Source organism: Ovis aries, chromosome 1 (assembly GCF_016772045.2).
Source record: "Ovis aries strain OAR_USU_Benz2616 breed Rambouillet chromosome 1, ARS-UI_Ramb_v3.0, whole genome shotgun sequence".
In the NCBI taxonomy this organism is placed as follows: domain Eukaryota; kingdom Metazoa; phylum Chordata; class Mammalia; order Artiodactyla; family Bovidae; genus Ovis; species Ovis aries.
Genome location: NC_056054.1, coordinates 263,438,978 through 263,456,329, shown reverse-complemented (window position 1 = coordinate 263,456,329; position 17,352 = coordinate 263,438,978). Strand labels below are relative to the sequence as shown.

Genomic DNA, 17,352 nt, shown 5'->3' with positions numbered 1-17,352 from the left:
AGAGTGGGAATGAGTGTGAATGTGCGTGCGTGTGTGTGAGGGAGCAAGCTCCACTGGGAACTCCCAGGAGACTGGTCTCACATCTGGGATGGAGGAGGGCTGTCAAACCTGACTGGCATCAGGGTAGACTTGTATCTGCTAATGAGTTGGAGCTGACTCCTTGAGTCAGGAGAAGATGCTTACAAACACAAGAAAAGATAGCAAAGAATGCATCTCTGTGGACCGCCAACATGGAAGGGTCGGAAGAGCCCAGAAAGGTAATGAGGGGCAGGCAGGGCCTATGGAGAGACCCAAGGAACCAAGGGCCAGGGCTGAGAAGAGTCAGTGTCCACCTCTAGGAGGGGCAAGGCCCTTTCCAGAGCTGGCCTTATGAGCTTCCTCCACCCCTTCTAGTTTCAGCATCACCCAGCCGCTGGTTAAAGGGGGTGTCCTGGTAAGAGAGCAGGTGGGTACCCATTACGCCTCAGGCCCCGCCCCCCCTCCTCCTTGGGTGACGATTGGCCGAGGCTCTCCTTACGTTGTTATGACAGCACCTGAAGGCAGGCATTGGCTCCTTCCCAAGCTGTCCGGTCCCAGGCCCCACCCCTCTCTCTTCCGGGAAGGCAACCGGCGGTTGGCGGTTGCGTCCCATTGCTATGACAGCACCCGAACCTTAACGGTTACTCCTCCCCTGCCTCCCAGCTTCTCGGCCAGGGCTGGGAGGGAGAGAGCCTGGCCGTGTCTCCATGGCGACGACGGACGCGGTGGTGCAGGCAGCTGGTACCTACCGACTAGAAAGGCGCAGGCGGCAGCGGGCATCCAGACTGGGGCGAAGCCATGTCGGACCTGGGCTCGGAGGAGTTGGAAGAGGAGGGAGAGAATGATCTTGGGGTGAGAGTTCCGGGTAAGGGAGGAGCTCCCAGGGTTGCGTGGACCCTTGGAAACAGGGTTCAGAGAGTGGGGCGGCCTGGAGGCCCGCCACAGTCCCTCCGGGAGGCCCAGCCAAGGACAAGGACCATGCTGGCCACAGCGGGCGCTGCGTCCTGTAAGTTGGCTCTGAAAGGTGAAACGTTATGACGTCTGCTTACCACATCCCTTCTCGCTCCCTCCTCCACCATTCCTCCTCCCGTTAAAGGCAAAGATTTCCAAATAGAAGGCTTTGAAAGCGTCCTGCTGTTACCCTCCATGGAGGCAGTTTCCTTGAATGGCTGGTCATCCCAAGCTGGACTCTTCCGACCCTTCCACTATGCCCTCTTCTCCTTCTGCCCTCAATCTTTCCCATCATCAAGGACTTTTCCAATGCTGTTCACATCAGATGACCAAAATCCTGAAGTTTCAACTTCAGCATCAGTCCTTCCAATGAATATTCAGGATTGATTTCCCTTAAGATTGACTGGTTTGATCTTCTTGTTGTCCAAGGGACTGAGAAAGGTGCCAACCTTGCGGCTCGTTTTGGGTATAATTAGGAGTCTCTGGGGAAGGAAGGGGAGTCTTTTATACATTTTGATTTAGACTAACCCTGAAACAAATTTGTAAGGTTATAAAAGTTTGCCTTATATTCTGAGCATGAATTTCTGAGCCAAACAGTGCTAGGAAAGCACAAAAACTGCAAAAACGTTTTTTTCCTGAAGCCCTTGATTTAATGTATCTGCTGCTGCTGCTGCTGCTAAGTCACTTCAGTTGTGTCTGACTCTGTGTGACCCCATGGATGGCAGCTCCCCCGCCCCTGGGATTCTCCAGGCAAGAGCACTGGAGTGGGTTGCCATTTCCTTCTCCAATGCATGAAAGTGAAAAGTGAAAGTGAAGTCGCTCAGTTGTGTCTGACCCTCCGCGACCCCATGGACTGCAGCCTACCAGGCTCCTCCGTCCATGGGATTTTCCAGGCAAGAGTACTGGAGCGGGATGCCAATGTGTCTGAATTTGTGCTAATGTCTATCCAGATCCAAGTCCAGGTCAGATCATGCTCTGTGCCCTTGCCATTTCATTGTTTATTATTTACATGCTGCTGTTGCTGCTGTCGCTTCAGTCGTGTCCGACTTTGTGTGACCCCATAGACAGCAGCCCACCAGGCTTCTCTGTCCCTGGGATTCTCCAGGCAAGAACACTGGAGTGGGTTGCCATTTCCTTCTCCAATACACCCATGTAATTAGGTGCTTGAGAAACATGTCTTTTATGAAGGATAGAGACAATAGGGAAATGAGACACTAGTATTGTTTTTTATTGATTTACTTTAAAGATGTGTGTGTGTGTGTATGTGTGTGTTACTTGCTCAATTGTGTCCAATTCTTTGCAACCTCATGGACTATAGCTCTCCAGGTTCCTTTGTCCATGGAATTCTCCAGGCAAGAATACTGGAGTGGGTTGCTATTCTCTTCTCCAGAGCATCTTCCCAACTCAGGGGTCGAACCCAGGTCTCCTGCATTGCAGGCAGATTCTTTACCATCTGAGTCACCAGGGAAGCCCACTATAAAGGTAGATATGTAATTATTTTCCTATTGGGTTATGAGTGTTTGAACTTTAAGTCTCTTGAGTTTAAAAATAAGTTAAACTGAATTGAGTTTGGAAACTCAAGCTGACCATTGAGCCTGGTTCATTCCTCAGCTCCCCCTGTTCCTCTCCTGACATCAGAGCTTTCCTCAAGGTCAAAGCTGTCTTCAGGCCATGGACACCCAGGGATGATTTGTATTTTAAATTATGGATTATTGGAGGAAGGTGGGTTCAGGACCTGCTCCACCTGCAAATGCTATTAATACTTCCAACATGTCCTTGTAAAGGACACAACTTGGACTATCTTGCATTTTCCCCCAAGTGGTTGGTTTTGTTTACAGTGTAAAGGATTATCATAATAAAGTGGAGGGAAAGAGTGAAAGTCCGCCATGAACAGGTACCAGCTGTGTGAGCTTGGACTGATGCTCCGTGTCACCCAGGCCTGGAGCCTACCTCACCTGTAAGACAAGGTCAAGGGTTGGGAGAATTCAGTGGAATGCTGTTGAATTTATGAAATGCTTAGCACATGGTTAATGCTTAATAAAGAGTAGCTGTGATTATCTTCTGTCCAGGAGTATGAAGGGGAACGGAATGAGGCAGGTGAACGGCACGGACACGGAAAAGCGAGACTGCCCAATGGGGACGTATATGAAGGGAGCTATGAGCATGGTAAAAGACATGGCCAGGTCAGAATCGGTGACTTGAATGGGTGGTTTTCCCGATTTAATGCTCTATTAGCAATCATTAAATTCAGGAGTGATATAAATTATATCATCACTGTGTTTCAGGGGATCTACAAATTTAAAAATGGTGCTCGGTACGTCGGAGAATATGTTAGAAACAAAAAGCACGGCCAAGGCACGTTCATCTACCCAGATGGATCGAGATATGAAGGTGAAGTGTTACCACGAAGCAAACCTTCTTGCTGGGGGGGTAGGGAAGCTGTGGGGTGAGGGTAGACCCGGGGTAGTAGGGTGGACCCAGACTGTTGGTGCTTGGTGGTTTTCTTCTCCTTGGAGTTGTTTTTTTAGATGATGATTCTTTCCCTGAGGGCTTCTGCTCTGGGAGGTGTTCTTACTCTGCCGTAGCTGTAACCTCTGTGTTACATGGCAGAGTTACGTCTCAGGAAGATTCTTGCCCCCTAACATGAACCTCACTGTTGCTCCCCCCACCACTGTCACCTGCGTGATGACAAGTGAAAAGTGAAAGTGAAGTCACTCAGTTGCGTCCAACTTTTTGCGACTCCATGGACTGTAGCCTACCAGGCTCCTCCGTCCGTGGGATTTTCCAGGCAAGGGTACTGGAGTGGGTTGCCACTTCCTTCTCCAGGGGATCTTCCCCATCCAGGGGTTGAAACCGGGTCTCCCACATTGTAGGCAGACTCTTTACTGTCTGAGCCACCAGGGAAGTCAGTCCCAACAACAGATGAAAGCAGTTCTGACAGGCAGGGGTGGGTGGTGAGCTTTACAAACCATGTGCAAAGGTTAGACTCTGGACTGCTTTTCTGGGCAGAAATTGTCTAGTTTTCATCAGATTTCTAAAAAGGTCTGTGAGCCCAACCCTGGAGCTGGGGTGACAATAGGTGTGACCTTATTCAGGGACCTCATTCCGCCTTGTTTCTGCCTCCTTCTCTTCAGTGTGAGGACCAGATGGATTCACACAGGTGAGATGCTCAGAACCAGGGCTAACCGATGGTACTTGTTCAGTAAATGCAGGCGAGGGACAATGGGGGCAGGCTGGAGCAGCCTGCCTGCTGGCCACGTGAAACCAGAGCCGAGGCTGCCTCGGGACTTCTGCTGGAACCCGAGACCATAGTGGAGAGTGTCACTGATCTTCCTACTAGAGATGGGATTTCTCTTTTGTTTTGTTTCATGAATCTTAGAAAACAGGCTCCAGACATAGCTCCGTCTGCTTTTTAAATCAGCTCAAAGCAATTTAATTTAGGATTTAATTCCATTCTTTCAAATCCTTACGAGCCTAGTCTCATTGGGGTCATTTTGATTTCAGTGTCGATGTTAATCTAATTTGAACAACATTTCTATTTGTATATGTTATTACATATGACAAGATATGTGTTCTGCATGATAAAATACGTGCATATGTGGAGATATGTATGTGCATACACACACGTCTGTGTGGTCCCTCCAGGGGAGTGGGCAGATGACCTTCGGCACGGCCACGGCGTGTATTACTACGTCAACAACGACACCTACACTGGAGAATGGTTCGCCCACCAAAGGTTCGATCCCCTCCTCGGACCCACAGCTTGGTTCATGTCGTGAGCACACGACCGTGACTAAGCAACAGAATCATGACCGGAGCCCACTGGGCAGCGTGGCCCTGCAGTTCATAGCTTTAGGGAGAGCCTGTGGGCAATGCCCTGCTGGTCAGGTGCGTTCCCTGGGAAACAGGCCCAAGGGCCCCAGGCCATGGAGGGCACAGGACAACCTGCTAGGGCTGAACCACAGCTCCTGGGAGCCCTGGCCCTTGCCTGAGCCAACCAGCTGATGGGCAGGAGGTTGCTGCTGCCCAGCAGGGGTGCCCAGCCATGCCTGGACTGTGAGCAGGATGTGTTTTGAATGAGCCCAGATATAGAAGCCATTTTGCTTGTGAGCCACATCAGCCTAAGCCCCCCTGGATTTAAATTTCTGTCTCATAAACCTCGAAGGGTTTTCACTGCAGCAGAACCAAGTGTGTTGTGCTCTTCGTCTTCACCAGGCATGGGCAGGGTACCTACTTCTATGCAGAGACGGGCAGCAAGTACGTGGGTGCCTGGGTGAATGGCCAACAGGAGGGCGCAGCTGAGCTGATCCACCTGAACCACAGGTACCAGGGCAAGTTCTTGAACAAAAACGTAAGTCAATGGGCAGTGACATTTGCCACCCCCGTGCAAAGCAGCAGCCTCCGTGCCCCACCCCCCGCCCTGCTTGTGACTGTGTGTGAGCAGGAAAGAGGACAAACCCAGGCAAACCCTACACTCACTCCAGACAGGGAGACAGAGCTGAGCCTCTCTGCTATCCACACAGGACAGCGTGGGCATGGGGGAGGCTTGGCTGGTCTCTGCGTCTCAGTAACATTCACACAGCCTCCCAGCAGTGGGAATCCTTATAGCATTGGGGCATGTTGACCTTGGTCTCATAAGTAAATTGGATGTGAAATACCTACTTGTTCAAATGACTGAGCAGTTGGGCATGTGATGTTTTGACTTTCTTTCTCCTGAGAGGCCCGCAGCCTGAGCCTGGGAAGGAAGACCCCATGAGTTCCTTCCTTGAGCTCTGCACCAGCCCACACACTCCAGGCTGCAGTGGGATTGGAGGGCTGCTCCTGGCCTTGGGCCTGGAGGTTTCCAGTTCACAGTACCCATGATGGATCATCTCTGTTTGGAGGATTCTGTGACCTTGCTTGTCTTACTTCCCGAGCCCTCGTGGGATACAGAGAAACCCTGAATCATTTGGAACCTACCTACCACCCTGCATTTGCTGTAGCTTTGATCAGGGGTTGAACAGACACTTTCCACAAAAAAGAGAGTTTTTGGAGCAAATGAAAGGTGTTAGATGTTGACATAGGGAACATCCAACTGATTTAATAAAGTTGCCCCAGATTCCAGTTTTCATTCCCATATAATTCACGCCCCTATTACAGATTCTACTTGTAGTCTCTGTAGCGCAGGCAGCTTTTCCTCAAATCTATACATTAAACATGTTTGCTATTTTAGTCATTCAGTCGTGTCTGACCTTTGTGATCCCATGGACTATAGCCTGCCAGGCTCCCCTGTCCATGGAATTTCCCAGGCAGCAATACTAGAGTGGGTTGCCATTTCCTTCTCCACCAAATATGTCATTTTTGCAAAATTCTCCTGGGATATTTCTTTGGCACAGGGAGATGGGTGGAGGAAAGAGAACTTAACACAAGTTGGTTGGGAGGAATCAGTGAATATGGTGAACCTAAACCAACTTTAGGAATGAGAATGAAAGTGAGACTTTGTTCTGCCAGTTAGTAAAAGATTCAGAGTTGCACAGGTAACACACCAGGATGTTCCACTTGTAAAACACTCTGCCCCTGGACTCCTCCCCACCCACCTCAAGCAGCCAGGAGGTACAGATTTACACAGACAGCTCATACAGAAGTACAGTGTGGGGATTTTAACTACACAAATAGGACCAATCTGTTCAGTTCAGTTCAGTTCAGTCGTTCAGTCGCTCAGTCGTGTCCGACTCTTTGCAACCCCATGAATCGCAGCACGCCAGGCCTCCCTGTCCATCACCAACTCCCGGAGTCCACTCAGACTTGCATCCATCAAGTCAGTGATGCCATCCAGCTATCTCATCCTCTGTCGTCCCCTTCTCCAGCCCCCAACCCCTCCCAGCATCAAAGTCTTTTCCAATGAGTCAACTCTTCGCATGAGGTGGCCGAAGTACTGGAGTTTCAGCGTTAGCATCATTCCTTCCAAAGAAATCCCAGGGCTGATCTCCTTCAGAATGGACTGGTTGGATCTCCTTGCAGTTCAAGGGACTCTCAAGAGTCTTCTCCAACACCACAGTTCAAAAGCATCAATTCTTCGGCACTCAGCCTTCTTCACAGTCCAACTCTCACATCCATACATGACTACTGGAAAAACTATAGCCTTGACTAGGTGGACCTTAGTTGGCATAGTAATGTCTCTGCTTTTGAATATGCTGTCTAGGTTGGTCATAACTTTTCTTCCAAGGAGTAAGCGTCTTTTAATTTCATGGCTGCAATCACCATCTGCAGTGATTTTGGAGCCCCAAAAAATAAAGTCTGACACTGTTTCCACTGTTTCCCCATCCATTTCCCATGGAGTGATGGGACCGGATGCCATGATCTTTGTTTTCTGAATGTTGAGCTTTAAGCCAACTTTTTCACTCTCCTCTTTCACTTTCATCAAGAGGCTTTTTAGTTCCTCTTCACTTTCTGCCATAAGGGTGGTGTCATCTGCGTATCTGAGGTTATTGATATTTCTTCCAGCAATCTTGATTCCAGCTTGTGTTTCTTCCAGCCCAGTGTTTCTCATGATGTACTCTGCATAGAAGTTAAATAAGCTGGGTGACAATATACAGCCTTGACATACTCCTTTTCCTATTTGGAACCAATCTGTTGTTCCATGTCCAGTTCTAACTGTTGCTTCCTGGCCTGCATACAGATTTCTCAAGAGGCAGGTCAGGTGGTCTGATATTCCCATCTCTTTCAGGATTTCAGGACACAAAAATATACCCAGAGAAACATCTTCTATCTTTGTGAACATTTGTAAGTTTTTATGTTGGTTAGCTACTGGAATTGGGGAATCTACAAGTATTGATATTTTTTTTTTCTTATAGATGCTGGTGATTTATTGATGATTAGATGCAGTAAATGTTGTATATAACTTAGTTTCATTCTCCTTTAATAATATTGCATCATTTTTTGAGTAATTACTATGTGCCAGGCACTGTTCTAAGTATTTTACACGTATTAACTCATATAATTTAAAATAAAAGTGTACCCATTTACGTATGAGGATACAAAAAACAAAGACAGGTTAAACTGAGGCATCCAAAGTTGTTCTGTTATGTGATGGAGCTAGGATTCAAATGCCAGCAGTCTACTGTTGGAGCCTATGTTCCTAGATTTGATATTTTTTTCAAACTGTTGATGTTTTAAATGATGCCAGATACTGCCAATTGTCCTGAAAAGCTGAGCCAGTTTATACTCTGATCAACAGAATATGGGAGTCTCTTCATCACATTTTCTCACCAACACTGGATTTCATTAGTCTTTAATTTTTTTTTAAACCTAATTGGGTAAAAAATGTTATCTCATAGTTTTAGTGTGCAGTTCACTGGTTACTGGTGAGGCCCAGCATCTTCAAATACTTCTCCTGCTAGTTTGACTTTCTTCCTTCAGAGACTTACCTGTTCACATGCTTGCTGGGAAGTTGTGAAATATAGTATAAAGCTTCAATAACGAAGACAGTGTGCTGCTAGGTTAGAGATATACGTAGTTAGTGACTTAGGTCCCAGAGTAGACAGATTCAAGCATATACAATAATTTAGCACTTGAAACGATGTCATTTCCAGTTGAAAGAAATGGTGGGGAGAAATCAAGAAATGGTGCTGGGACAGCTTGATAACAATTTGGGAGAAAAATAAAACCAGAATTTGTCCTTCAGCATTTAGGTGAAGATACTGGGTTGGCCAAAAATTTCATTTGGGGTTTTCCATATGATGTCATGGAAAATCCAAGCACATGTTTTGGCCAACCATACTTGCTAGAAGAAATAAATATTTAAATGTAAACAGAAAATCACAGACAGAAAAATAAGCATTTTTTTTTCTTTTTTGAGAAAGATGGACTTTCTAAACAGAAATATAAAGGAAAAACCAAAAGATCCCACTTGACAAACATAATCCCATACAGATTAGAAAACACCATAAAGAAAATTTAAAACCTAAAGGACAAATGGGGTTGGGATATTTGTAACATGTAATATGTAAACCACTTATGTCAGTCAACATGATTTAAATTTCAAAAATGTTGAAAAAAATTAAGCCTTACTAATAATGTAAAAGATGTGACTTAAAATGCTGAGATCCTATTTTTTTTTACATATAAGAATGTAAAGATACAACAAATGTTAATGCCCAGGAAAAAATAGGGGTTTGAAGACAAAGGGATCTTAAATGCTGTTGTGGGAGTAAAAGTTACTAGAGGCTTATTCTGATAAAATCTATCTATCAGATTATCTACCTATCTACCTATACATACTTTTGTCCAGAAATTCAATTTCTATAAACTTACTTTGAGGAAATTATCAAGACTGTACCTAAAGATTTAGCTCAGAATATGTTTACATAGTGTTTTTTGTCAAAGTATCAGCATAACAAATATTAACAACAGTGAGTAAAATAGATGATGATTCCTTGATGAAATAGCATACCACGCTGACTACTGATGTTATGGAAGAGTATCTCTAAATATGTTCATACTCTTAGTTCAGTTCAGTCACTCAGTCGTGTCTGACTCTGTGACCCCATGGACTGCAGCATGCCAGGCTTCCCTGTCCATCACCAGCTCCTGGAACTTGCTCAAACTCATGTCCATTGAGTCGGTGATGCCATCCAACCATCTCATCCTCTGTTGGCCCCTCCTCCTCATGCCTTCAACCTTTCCCAGCGTTTGGGTCTTTTCCAGTGAGTCAGTTCTTCGCACCAGGTAGCCAAATTATTGGAGCTTTAGCTTCGGCATCAGTCCTTCCAATGAATATTTAGGACGAATTTCCTTTAGGATTGCCTGGTCTAATCTCCTCGCTGTCCAAGGGATTCTCAAGAGTCTTCTCCAGTACCACAGTTCAAAAGCATCAATTCTTCAGGGCTCAGCTCTCTTTATTGTCCAACTTTCACATCCATACATGACTACTGGGAAAACCATAGTTTTGACTAGATGGACCTTTGTTGGCAAAGTAATGTCTCTGCTTTTTAAATCAACTATATTTCCATAAATATTTAAAAATTATTTATTAGTAGTCCTTTTCTAGCTAGTTTGACTGTGGGTGTTGACTAAGTAAAATTTCTGTTATAAATACTTTTGTCAAGAAATAAAATGTAGTTTTTTTTTTTTTTAAACAAGTGTAGGAGGACCTACACTTTGCATTCCATTAGCTGTTCGTTTACAAAGCCATCTTTAATTTGTATTGGATTTCCCCCGGTTCCATGATATTGGGTAGAGTTTATGAAGGTCACATTTATACTTTATGTGCTTTGTGTGCACATTTACACACTTTGTACTTTCCGCCGGGTGTTGACACTCGAGAATGAAGTTGGTTTCTCTTTGCTCATAGCCTGTTGGCCCTGGAAAGTACGTGTTTGATATTGGATGTGAACAGCACGGGGAGTATCGCTTGACTGACGTGGTAAGTTGCAGAGTCTGTGTCTTTTTCTACATTCACAGGCAAATAAACTGTTCGATGAGGCTGACCCTGTAGATCTGTGTTGGGATCAATTGCCCTGAGGCAGTATAGGAAACGGAGTTGGGCAGAAGGGAAAGTTGGGTTGTGATGGGACCCTGTGGGAGCTCTGAAGTGGGATAACCCTTCAAAATGTCCTGAACAGGGCTTCCCTGGTGGCCCAGTGGTAAAGAATCTGCCTGCCAGTATGGGAGACAAGGGTTCCATCCCTGATATGGGAAGATTCCACAAGCCCCAGAGCAACTAAGCCCATGCACCCCAACTATTGAGCCTTTGCTCCCAAATGTGGGAGCCACAACTCGGGCCACCTGCATGCCCTAGAGCTGGTGCTCTGCAACAAGAGAAGTGTCCACGGGGAGAAGCCTGTGCACCCCAAGGAAGAGTAGCCCCCACTCACCGCAACTAGAGAAAGAGCAGCAATGAGGACCCAGCACAGCCAAAAATAACTAAAATAATTTCTAAAAATGTTCTGAAGAGAGGCCAGGTACCTTAGACTCCCATGTAGGCCAGTCAATGGCTGTGGGCTGCCCATGAACGGGGTGGGCATGAAACCTGGGCTGTGCGGCTTCCTTTGGCCAAGGGCAGTTCGTGGGAGGACTTTGCTATGAGTGACTGGCCACCCACCCTCCAGCAGCTGGAAGAAGGAGGGCCTGAATCATGAGGGGAGAGCACGTGAGCACCTACGAGTGATGAGACAGCAGACATCCCCTAGACGGTAGTTCTGCAGTGCAGTCCCTGGGCCTGCAGCTTTGGCAACACCTGGCAGTCTGTTCCATGTTCAGGTTACTGGACCTCACCCCAGACCTCCTGAATCAGAAACCCTGGGGCTGGCCAGCGATCTGTACATTAACAGCCTCTCAGGGGATTGTGGTACAACTGAAGTCTGAGCGCCACTGTCCTAGAGTCCTGGTGTCACCCTTCCTGGGGGACAAATCTCAGAAATTTTTAAACCAAGGAGTGCAGTTAATTTCTGAGTGACTCAGTGGAAGTATTAGGCAGGGATCTGTCACTCTGTGTGTTAGATATTATCATGTTTGTGACAGTGAAGTTTTCCATATTTATAGGACTGATGTTCAAACCTTTGGAATTTTGTGATGGGTACAAATCTGAGAAGTAGACCAATATGCTTGGCAACACTGACATATGTGGCTGTTAACCACTGTTGGAATTATACATTATGATGGTGAGGGACAGGGAGGCCTGGCGTGGTACGGTCCATAGGGTTGCGAAGAGTTGGACATGATTTGGCAACTGAACTACAACCTATAAACTATTCCACATTTAGAACTCATGGACTTTGTTTACTTTGACTGTGTTTTGTTTTTTCTCGCCATAATCCTTGAGACTAGAACTTAAGAGTCCATGCCCTCGCATGTCCTTATGTGGATGTCTTTGGGTGTTTTTAGGTTTTTGCTTACAGTGATGCTGATGCTGAATTTTGACCTCTGTCCACTCATGCAGAATTGAATCTCAGAGACAGGGTTTTGGTGAAGAGACTAGCTTTACTGGTTTGCCAGGCAAAGGAAGATATAGCGAGCTAAGGCCTTCCATAGCGTGTCCCAAGGCCGGGGTAGGGGGGCGGGGGGGTGGATTTGGTGAGTTTTATAGCAGTGGTTCAAGGGCAGGGTGTTGACAAGGATGGGGTGTGTGCAGGGCCTGCAGTCCTTTAACCTGGCCTCAGCTGTTCTCCTGATGCGTTCTGTGGTTCTCCAGGTTATCCAACTGTGGCCTTCTCTCTAGAATGAAGAATGTTTCATCAGGTGGTTGACATCTCCCACTTGTTAGGGTTTCAATTCTGCAGAAGAGCTCAAAGATACAGCTCCGTGTGTCTCTTGAAGCAGAATCGGGACCCTGCCCCACGGCTGCTCTGTTGTTTCTTGGCTGCTCCTCCCTCGTCTCTGCATCCCGTCGCTTCCCTGGTTAGCAAGTGCCTGAACCTGCCCTTGGGAACTCAGGGAAAGTCATAAAGGCTGGAGTCTGTTTCCTACAAACAAGAAATGGGGGACACAGAAAGATTTCCATGCCCAGGAGCCCCATGGGGTCCTACTTGCTTTCAGTGTTTGCTTTGTTATGTTTGAAGAATCTTAGAGCTGAAATGTAGCTGAATGGTTGCAAAGAGTCATTAGTTCTGGCCATTTAACTGGAAACCTTAGTCTGAAAACCTCTTGCACTGTCACCGAAATGAGTGCAGGAGCTGTATTGATCCCACTTTGATGTCTCATCCCTGTTGTTTTAAGCTCCATTTTCAGCTCTCGAATTATACCATTGACACTGGCAATTACTCTGATCACTGAATCCTGTTATAGAAATGTTAAACCACCTTTCAAAACCTGTCCCATCTACCTACACTGTAAACATCCCACGCATGTTGGTAAATTTACATTTTTTAACTTAGGAAAGAGGAGAAGAGGAGGAGGAGGAGGAGACACTGATAACTGTCATTCCAAAATGGAAAGCCACCAAAATCACAGAGCTGGCCTTGTGGACCCCAACCCTTCCCCAGGAGCAGCCCGCTGCAGACGGACCAGGCCAGGAGGAGGCCCCAGGAGCTGAGGGTATGGAGGTCTAGGGGGGTGAGTGGAATGGGGCTCTCCGGGGAGCAGGATCTGAGTGCTTATCCTTGGCTTGTGACTGGCTGTGGGCATGACCTAGGCAAGGCTCTGACTGCAACTGGAGTGGCAGGTCCTTCCTGAAGGACAGTACTTCCCTGTGACCATCACAGGGGACTTCCTGGCAAGTCCTCAGGGGGCTGTGGAGGATCAAAGGTTACACTGGGCAGGAGTCCTTCTGTTGCAAGTGATTGAAAGTGTTAGTCGCTCAGTCGTGTCCAACTCTTTGTGACCCCCATGAACTGTAGCCCACCAGGCTCCTCTGTCCATGGGATTCTGCAGGCAAGAACACTGAAGTGAATTGCCAGGCCCTTCTCCAGGAGATCTTCCTGATCCAGGGTCTCCTGCATTGCTGGCAGATTCTTTACCATCTGAGCCACCAAAGAAACCCTAAGGGCTTGAAATCAACTCCAACTGGCCTAAGTGGAATAATACTGCTACTGGTTCATTGGTTCATCCCACTGGAGCAGTCGGGTAGTACGACCTCAGGTCTGGCTGGATCAGGCGTCTTCTCCCTGGTCTCCACTTTCTCATGTACTGGCTCTACTTGGTGGTACCCACTTTCCTTTGGAGACCAAAGCTCAGTGACTTTATCATATCGTCACCCAATCTGCTCAAGAACCCTGGAAAACAGAGAGCTTCTTTCTCCATATGCTCATCAAAACCCCTGGGATATATACTGTACACTTAAAACAAAAAACTCTTGGGAATCAGATAATCAGACAAAGGACGCCCATCCTTAAACCCGTCACTGTGATGGGAACGGGGACCTGGTGTCAGGCCTGGGTGGAGCTGAGACTCTGAGTTGGGGGTGGTCCCCTGATGGAGAGGTAGGCGCTGCTGTCAGCAGGAGGCAGCAGTGGGTGCTGAAAGGCGCCTGCTGATACCGTTTCCTTTTGTCCATCTCAGGTGGGGGCGAGATGGCGGAGGAGGTCCAGCCTCTGACCGATGTGTCAGAGGGGGAGTTAGAGTCGACGCGGCCTGGAGAGGAGGAGGGAGACGCCAGTAGAGAGGACCGAGAGGAATTCCAATATGACAGCTTAGACCAGGGTGAGCCTGTACTTCGGTGACCGAGGAGGGCAGGAGGGGACGAGGCACTAGCACCCCGGAGTGGACACAGCGCTTTCTCTGCCTTTGCTGGAGGCCATCCTTGGGTCAGGCCTGGGGATGGGATGTCTTGGGGGATCCACTCTGGGAATGTCACTCCTTCTTAGCTGTCCTGCACAAGGACAGCTCTGTGACACGTGTTTTCTCTGACTCTGTCCTTGCTAGTCTCCATTTCACCAAACACCACATGACTTGGGTTTCCCTGTAGATAATGATGTGGCTTCGTTTTATGACATGGTTTTCACCTTTATCACACTTTGTAATAATGCTCTGTGTAGAAATATATAGCATACACCTTCAAAATATAAACCCTTTCAACATTTAATTTTTCATCATTAATTCACATAAACACTATTATGGGGGTGGGGAAGGAGGGTGGGAAGTGTGGATTACAGCCTCTATAGAGATCAGAGTTTCAACAGTGTTGTTTATAAATTATAGTCCATCAATTTCATTACTGATCAGTACACATAGGCAAAAGATAACAATGAACCTTACTCTCACTGACATGCATATTCTTGTCTTAGCATTTACTCTGAAAATATTTTTTGCCTACTTTATTACTGGTACCAAAGCAAAAACTATATAAGTCTGTCTAAGATAAAAGTTAACATTCCATGACTTTGCCTGATAACGTGTTTAATATTTATTACAAAAGATCTGCAAGCAAATCAACAGTTTTTAAATAGAAATAAGGTTAATACACTCACATGTCCTTTTTCTTCTCAGGAAACGTTAGTTTTGAAGAAGAGGAAGGCAGACAGTCAGAACTGCTAGAATAAGATGAAGCAAAGCCAGGATGGTAGGAGATGGATCAGAAAGATGCTCTGACACCAGGGTAGTAATTACTGATGTATCACTAATCTTTCTTACTCAGGTGTTTGTTAAAATGTTTTATGATTGCAAATAAATTTATTTTCCTTTGTTTATGAAATAGCCTCTGCTTCAAATTCTCAAGTTCTTTAAAAGTTACCAAGTTATTTTGCCATGATTTTTTAAGAGATTATTTTCTTTTAATGTGGACCATTTTTTAAAGTTTTGATTGAATTTGTTACCGTATTATTTCTCTTTTATGTTTTTGGTGTTTTGACTGTGAGGCATGTGATAGCTCTCTGACCAGGGATCAAGCCCACACCTCCTGCACTGGAAGGTGGTCTTCACCAATGAACCGACAGGGAAGTCCTGCCATGATTTTATTTTTAGTGCTGATTTTTCCTAGGATAAAGAAAAATATCCTACCACTGTGTCTGCGCTGAAGATGGCTAATGGAAATGGATTTTGGCTGAGTTGGTAGAGTGACTATATATGGAGATTTCTCTCTCAAATTTCCCTCAAGCCAGCCAGGAAAACACCTAGAAAATAAAGAATTCTTGTGTGCAGTGCTCATAAAACACAATGTAATAAATACGTCAGGCTCAGGTCAGAAAGAAACCATCAGCTCCCATCTGTTCTGTACATCCGTTCAGCATCTCAGTGTGGGCTTTGGGGTTCCTGACCGGCAGTCCCCACAGAAGGCTGAAGGGCAGGGGTGCCCACAGGTGCGGCTTTGCTTGTGTGTACACTCTTCTGGGCTCCTGGTGGGCAGGGGCTGACACTTAGGTCACATTCGAATTCCTTGAGTAACAGGCACACTTTGTTTTATTGTGTTTTGCTTTATTGCATTTTGCAGGCATTGTATTATTATTCAGTTCAGTTGCTCAGTCATGTCCGACTCTTTGTGACCACATGGACTGCAGCATGTCAGGCTTCCCTGTCCATCACCAACTCCCGGAGCTTGCTCAAACTCATGTCCATTGGGTCGATGATGCCATCCAACCATCTCATCCTCTGTCATCCCCTTCTCCTGCCTTCAATCTTTCCCAGCATCAGGGTCTTTTCTAATGAGTTGGTTCTTCACATCAAATGGCCAAAGTACTGGAGCTTCAGCTTCAGCATCAGTCCTTCTAGTGAATATTCAGGACCACTAGAACTGTCTCCATGTCAGCAATAAGCCAAAGCCTACTCTAGAGCCAGGCCCTAACTCTCTCCAACTCTGTGAAGGCCAAAGGACATAGGAAGCTGCAGAACAGTGTGAAGCTAGCAGAGGTTGGTTCATGAGGTTTAAGGAAGATGCCACCTCCATAACATAAAAATACAAGGTGAAGCAGTAAGTGCTGATGTGGAAACTGAAGCAACTTATTCAGAAGGTCTAGCTAAGCAGTTAACAAAGGTGGCTTCTGTTGTTCAGTGTAGACAGCACAGCCTACATGGGAAGAAGATGCCTTCTAGGACTTTCATACTAGAGAGAAGTCAATGCCTGACTGCAAATCTGCAGAGGACAGGCTGCTTCTCTCATTAGAGGCTAATGCAGCTGGTAACTTGAAGTCGAAGCCCTTGCTCTTTTATCATTCTGAAAATCCTAGGACCCTTAAGAATTATGCTATACAAATTACACAAACTAGGTGGCTTTAAACAACTAAAAGGGCTTCCTGGGTGGCGCAGTGGTAAAGAATCCACCTGCCAATGCAGGAAATGCAAGAGACTTGGGTTCGATCCCTGGGTCAGGAAGATCCATCCCCTGGAGGAGGAAATGGCAACCCACTCCAGTATCCTTGCCTGGAGAATCCCAGAGACAGAGGCACCTGGAAGGTTATGAGAGAGCTAATTCTCAGGTAGGTTGAGAAGGAGTCTGGGGCCCTCAAGGAGGACGAGGTCCAGGGCCCTTGAGAGGAGAAAAGGGGTCTGGGGCTCTTGAGGAGGAGATAGGGGTCTGGAGTTCTCAAGGAGGAGAAAAGGACAAAGGTCTTTTTCTTTATTGCTTTGTTTTAGTCAGTATAGCATCTTGCTTGAGGACATGTTTTTCCTTCTTAAGACCCTTCTGAATAATCCTGTCATCTTATAATGTATATTATGGGAGCGGGTCTGGTAAGATCTTTACACTCTTGAGACATTCTTTTGACTCACTGTTAATAAGCAATTGAAATGTATATAGCTCCCTTGCTAAGACTAGCAGCAAGGGGGGCACTCTCCATCCCCCTTCTGGTGTCTACGTCAGAAGCTTTCTCACTTTAATAAAACTCTGCTCCCATCTGAGACACTGAGCATCATTCATGGGTTTATTGGATATTTACATATCGCTCTTTGTTAAATGTTTGTTCAATATTTTCCCAGTTTTTTAAATTGGCTTGTCTCACTTTTTTTGATTTTTAAAAGTTCTTATCTCTTTGGATT

General features: G+C 46.2%; 2 protein-coding genes across 3 annotated transcripts in view; one reads left to right on the top strand and one right to left on the bottom strand.

The window, feature by feature from the left end:
* Positions 1-1,044, bottom strand: part of SLC37A1 (solute carrier family 37 member 1) — a 97,905-nt gene extending 96,861 nt beyond the window's left edge. For both annotated transcript variants that reach the window (XM_042237480.1, XM_042237482.1), the window contains exon 1: positions 768-1,044. The gene's annotated coding sequence lies outside the window, so the exon portion shown is untranslated. The remainder of the gene's footprint in view (positions 1-767) is intronic.
* RSPH1 (radial spoke head component 1) lies at positions 731-15,076 on the top strand. The gene is made up of 9 exons (XM_004003366.6): positions 731-870; positions 3,039-3,152; positions 3,255-3,360; positions 4,615-4,705; positions 5,185-5,320; positions 10,301-10,372; positions 12,822-12,981; positions 13,945-14,085; positions 14,872-15,076. Exons 1-9 carry the CDS (start codon positions 817-819, stop codon positions 14,922-14,924), a joined length of 927 nt encoding a protein of 308 aa, XP_004003415.2. The 5' UTR covers positions 731-816; the 3' UTR covers positions 14,925-15,076.
* Positions 15,077-17,352: the final 2,276 nt, after the last annotated feature.

What these genes read in the sequence shown, in the direction of transcription:
- RSPH1 (XM_004003366.6), top strand. Translation starts at nt 817, where the DNA reads ATGTCGGACCTGGGCTCGGAGGAGTTGGAAGAGGAGGGAGAGAATGAT. An exon ending in ATGGTAAAAGACATGGCCAG is followed by an intron (nt 3,153 to 3,254) that starts GTCAGAATCGGT and finishes ACTGTGTTTCAG; the next exon opens with GGGATCTACAAATTTAAAAA. An exon ending in GAATGGTTCGCCCACCAAAG is followed by an intron (nt 4,706 to 5,184) that starts GTTCGATCCCCT and finishes CGTCTTCACCAG; the next exon opens with GCATGGGCAGGGTACCTACT.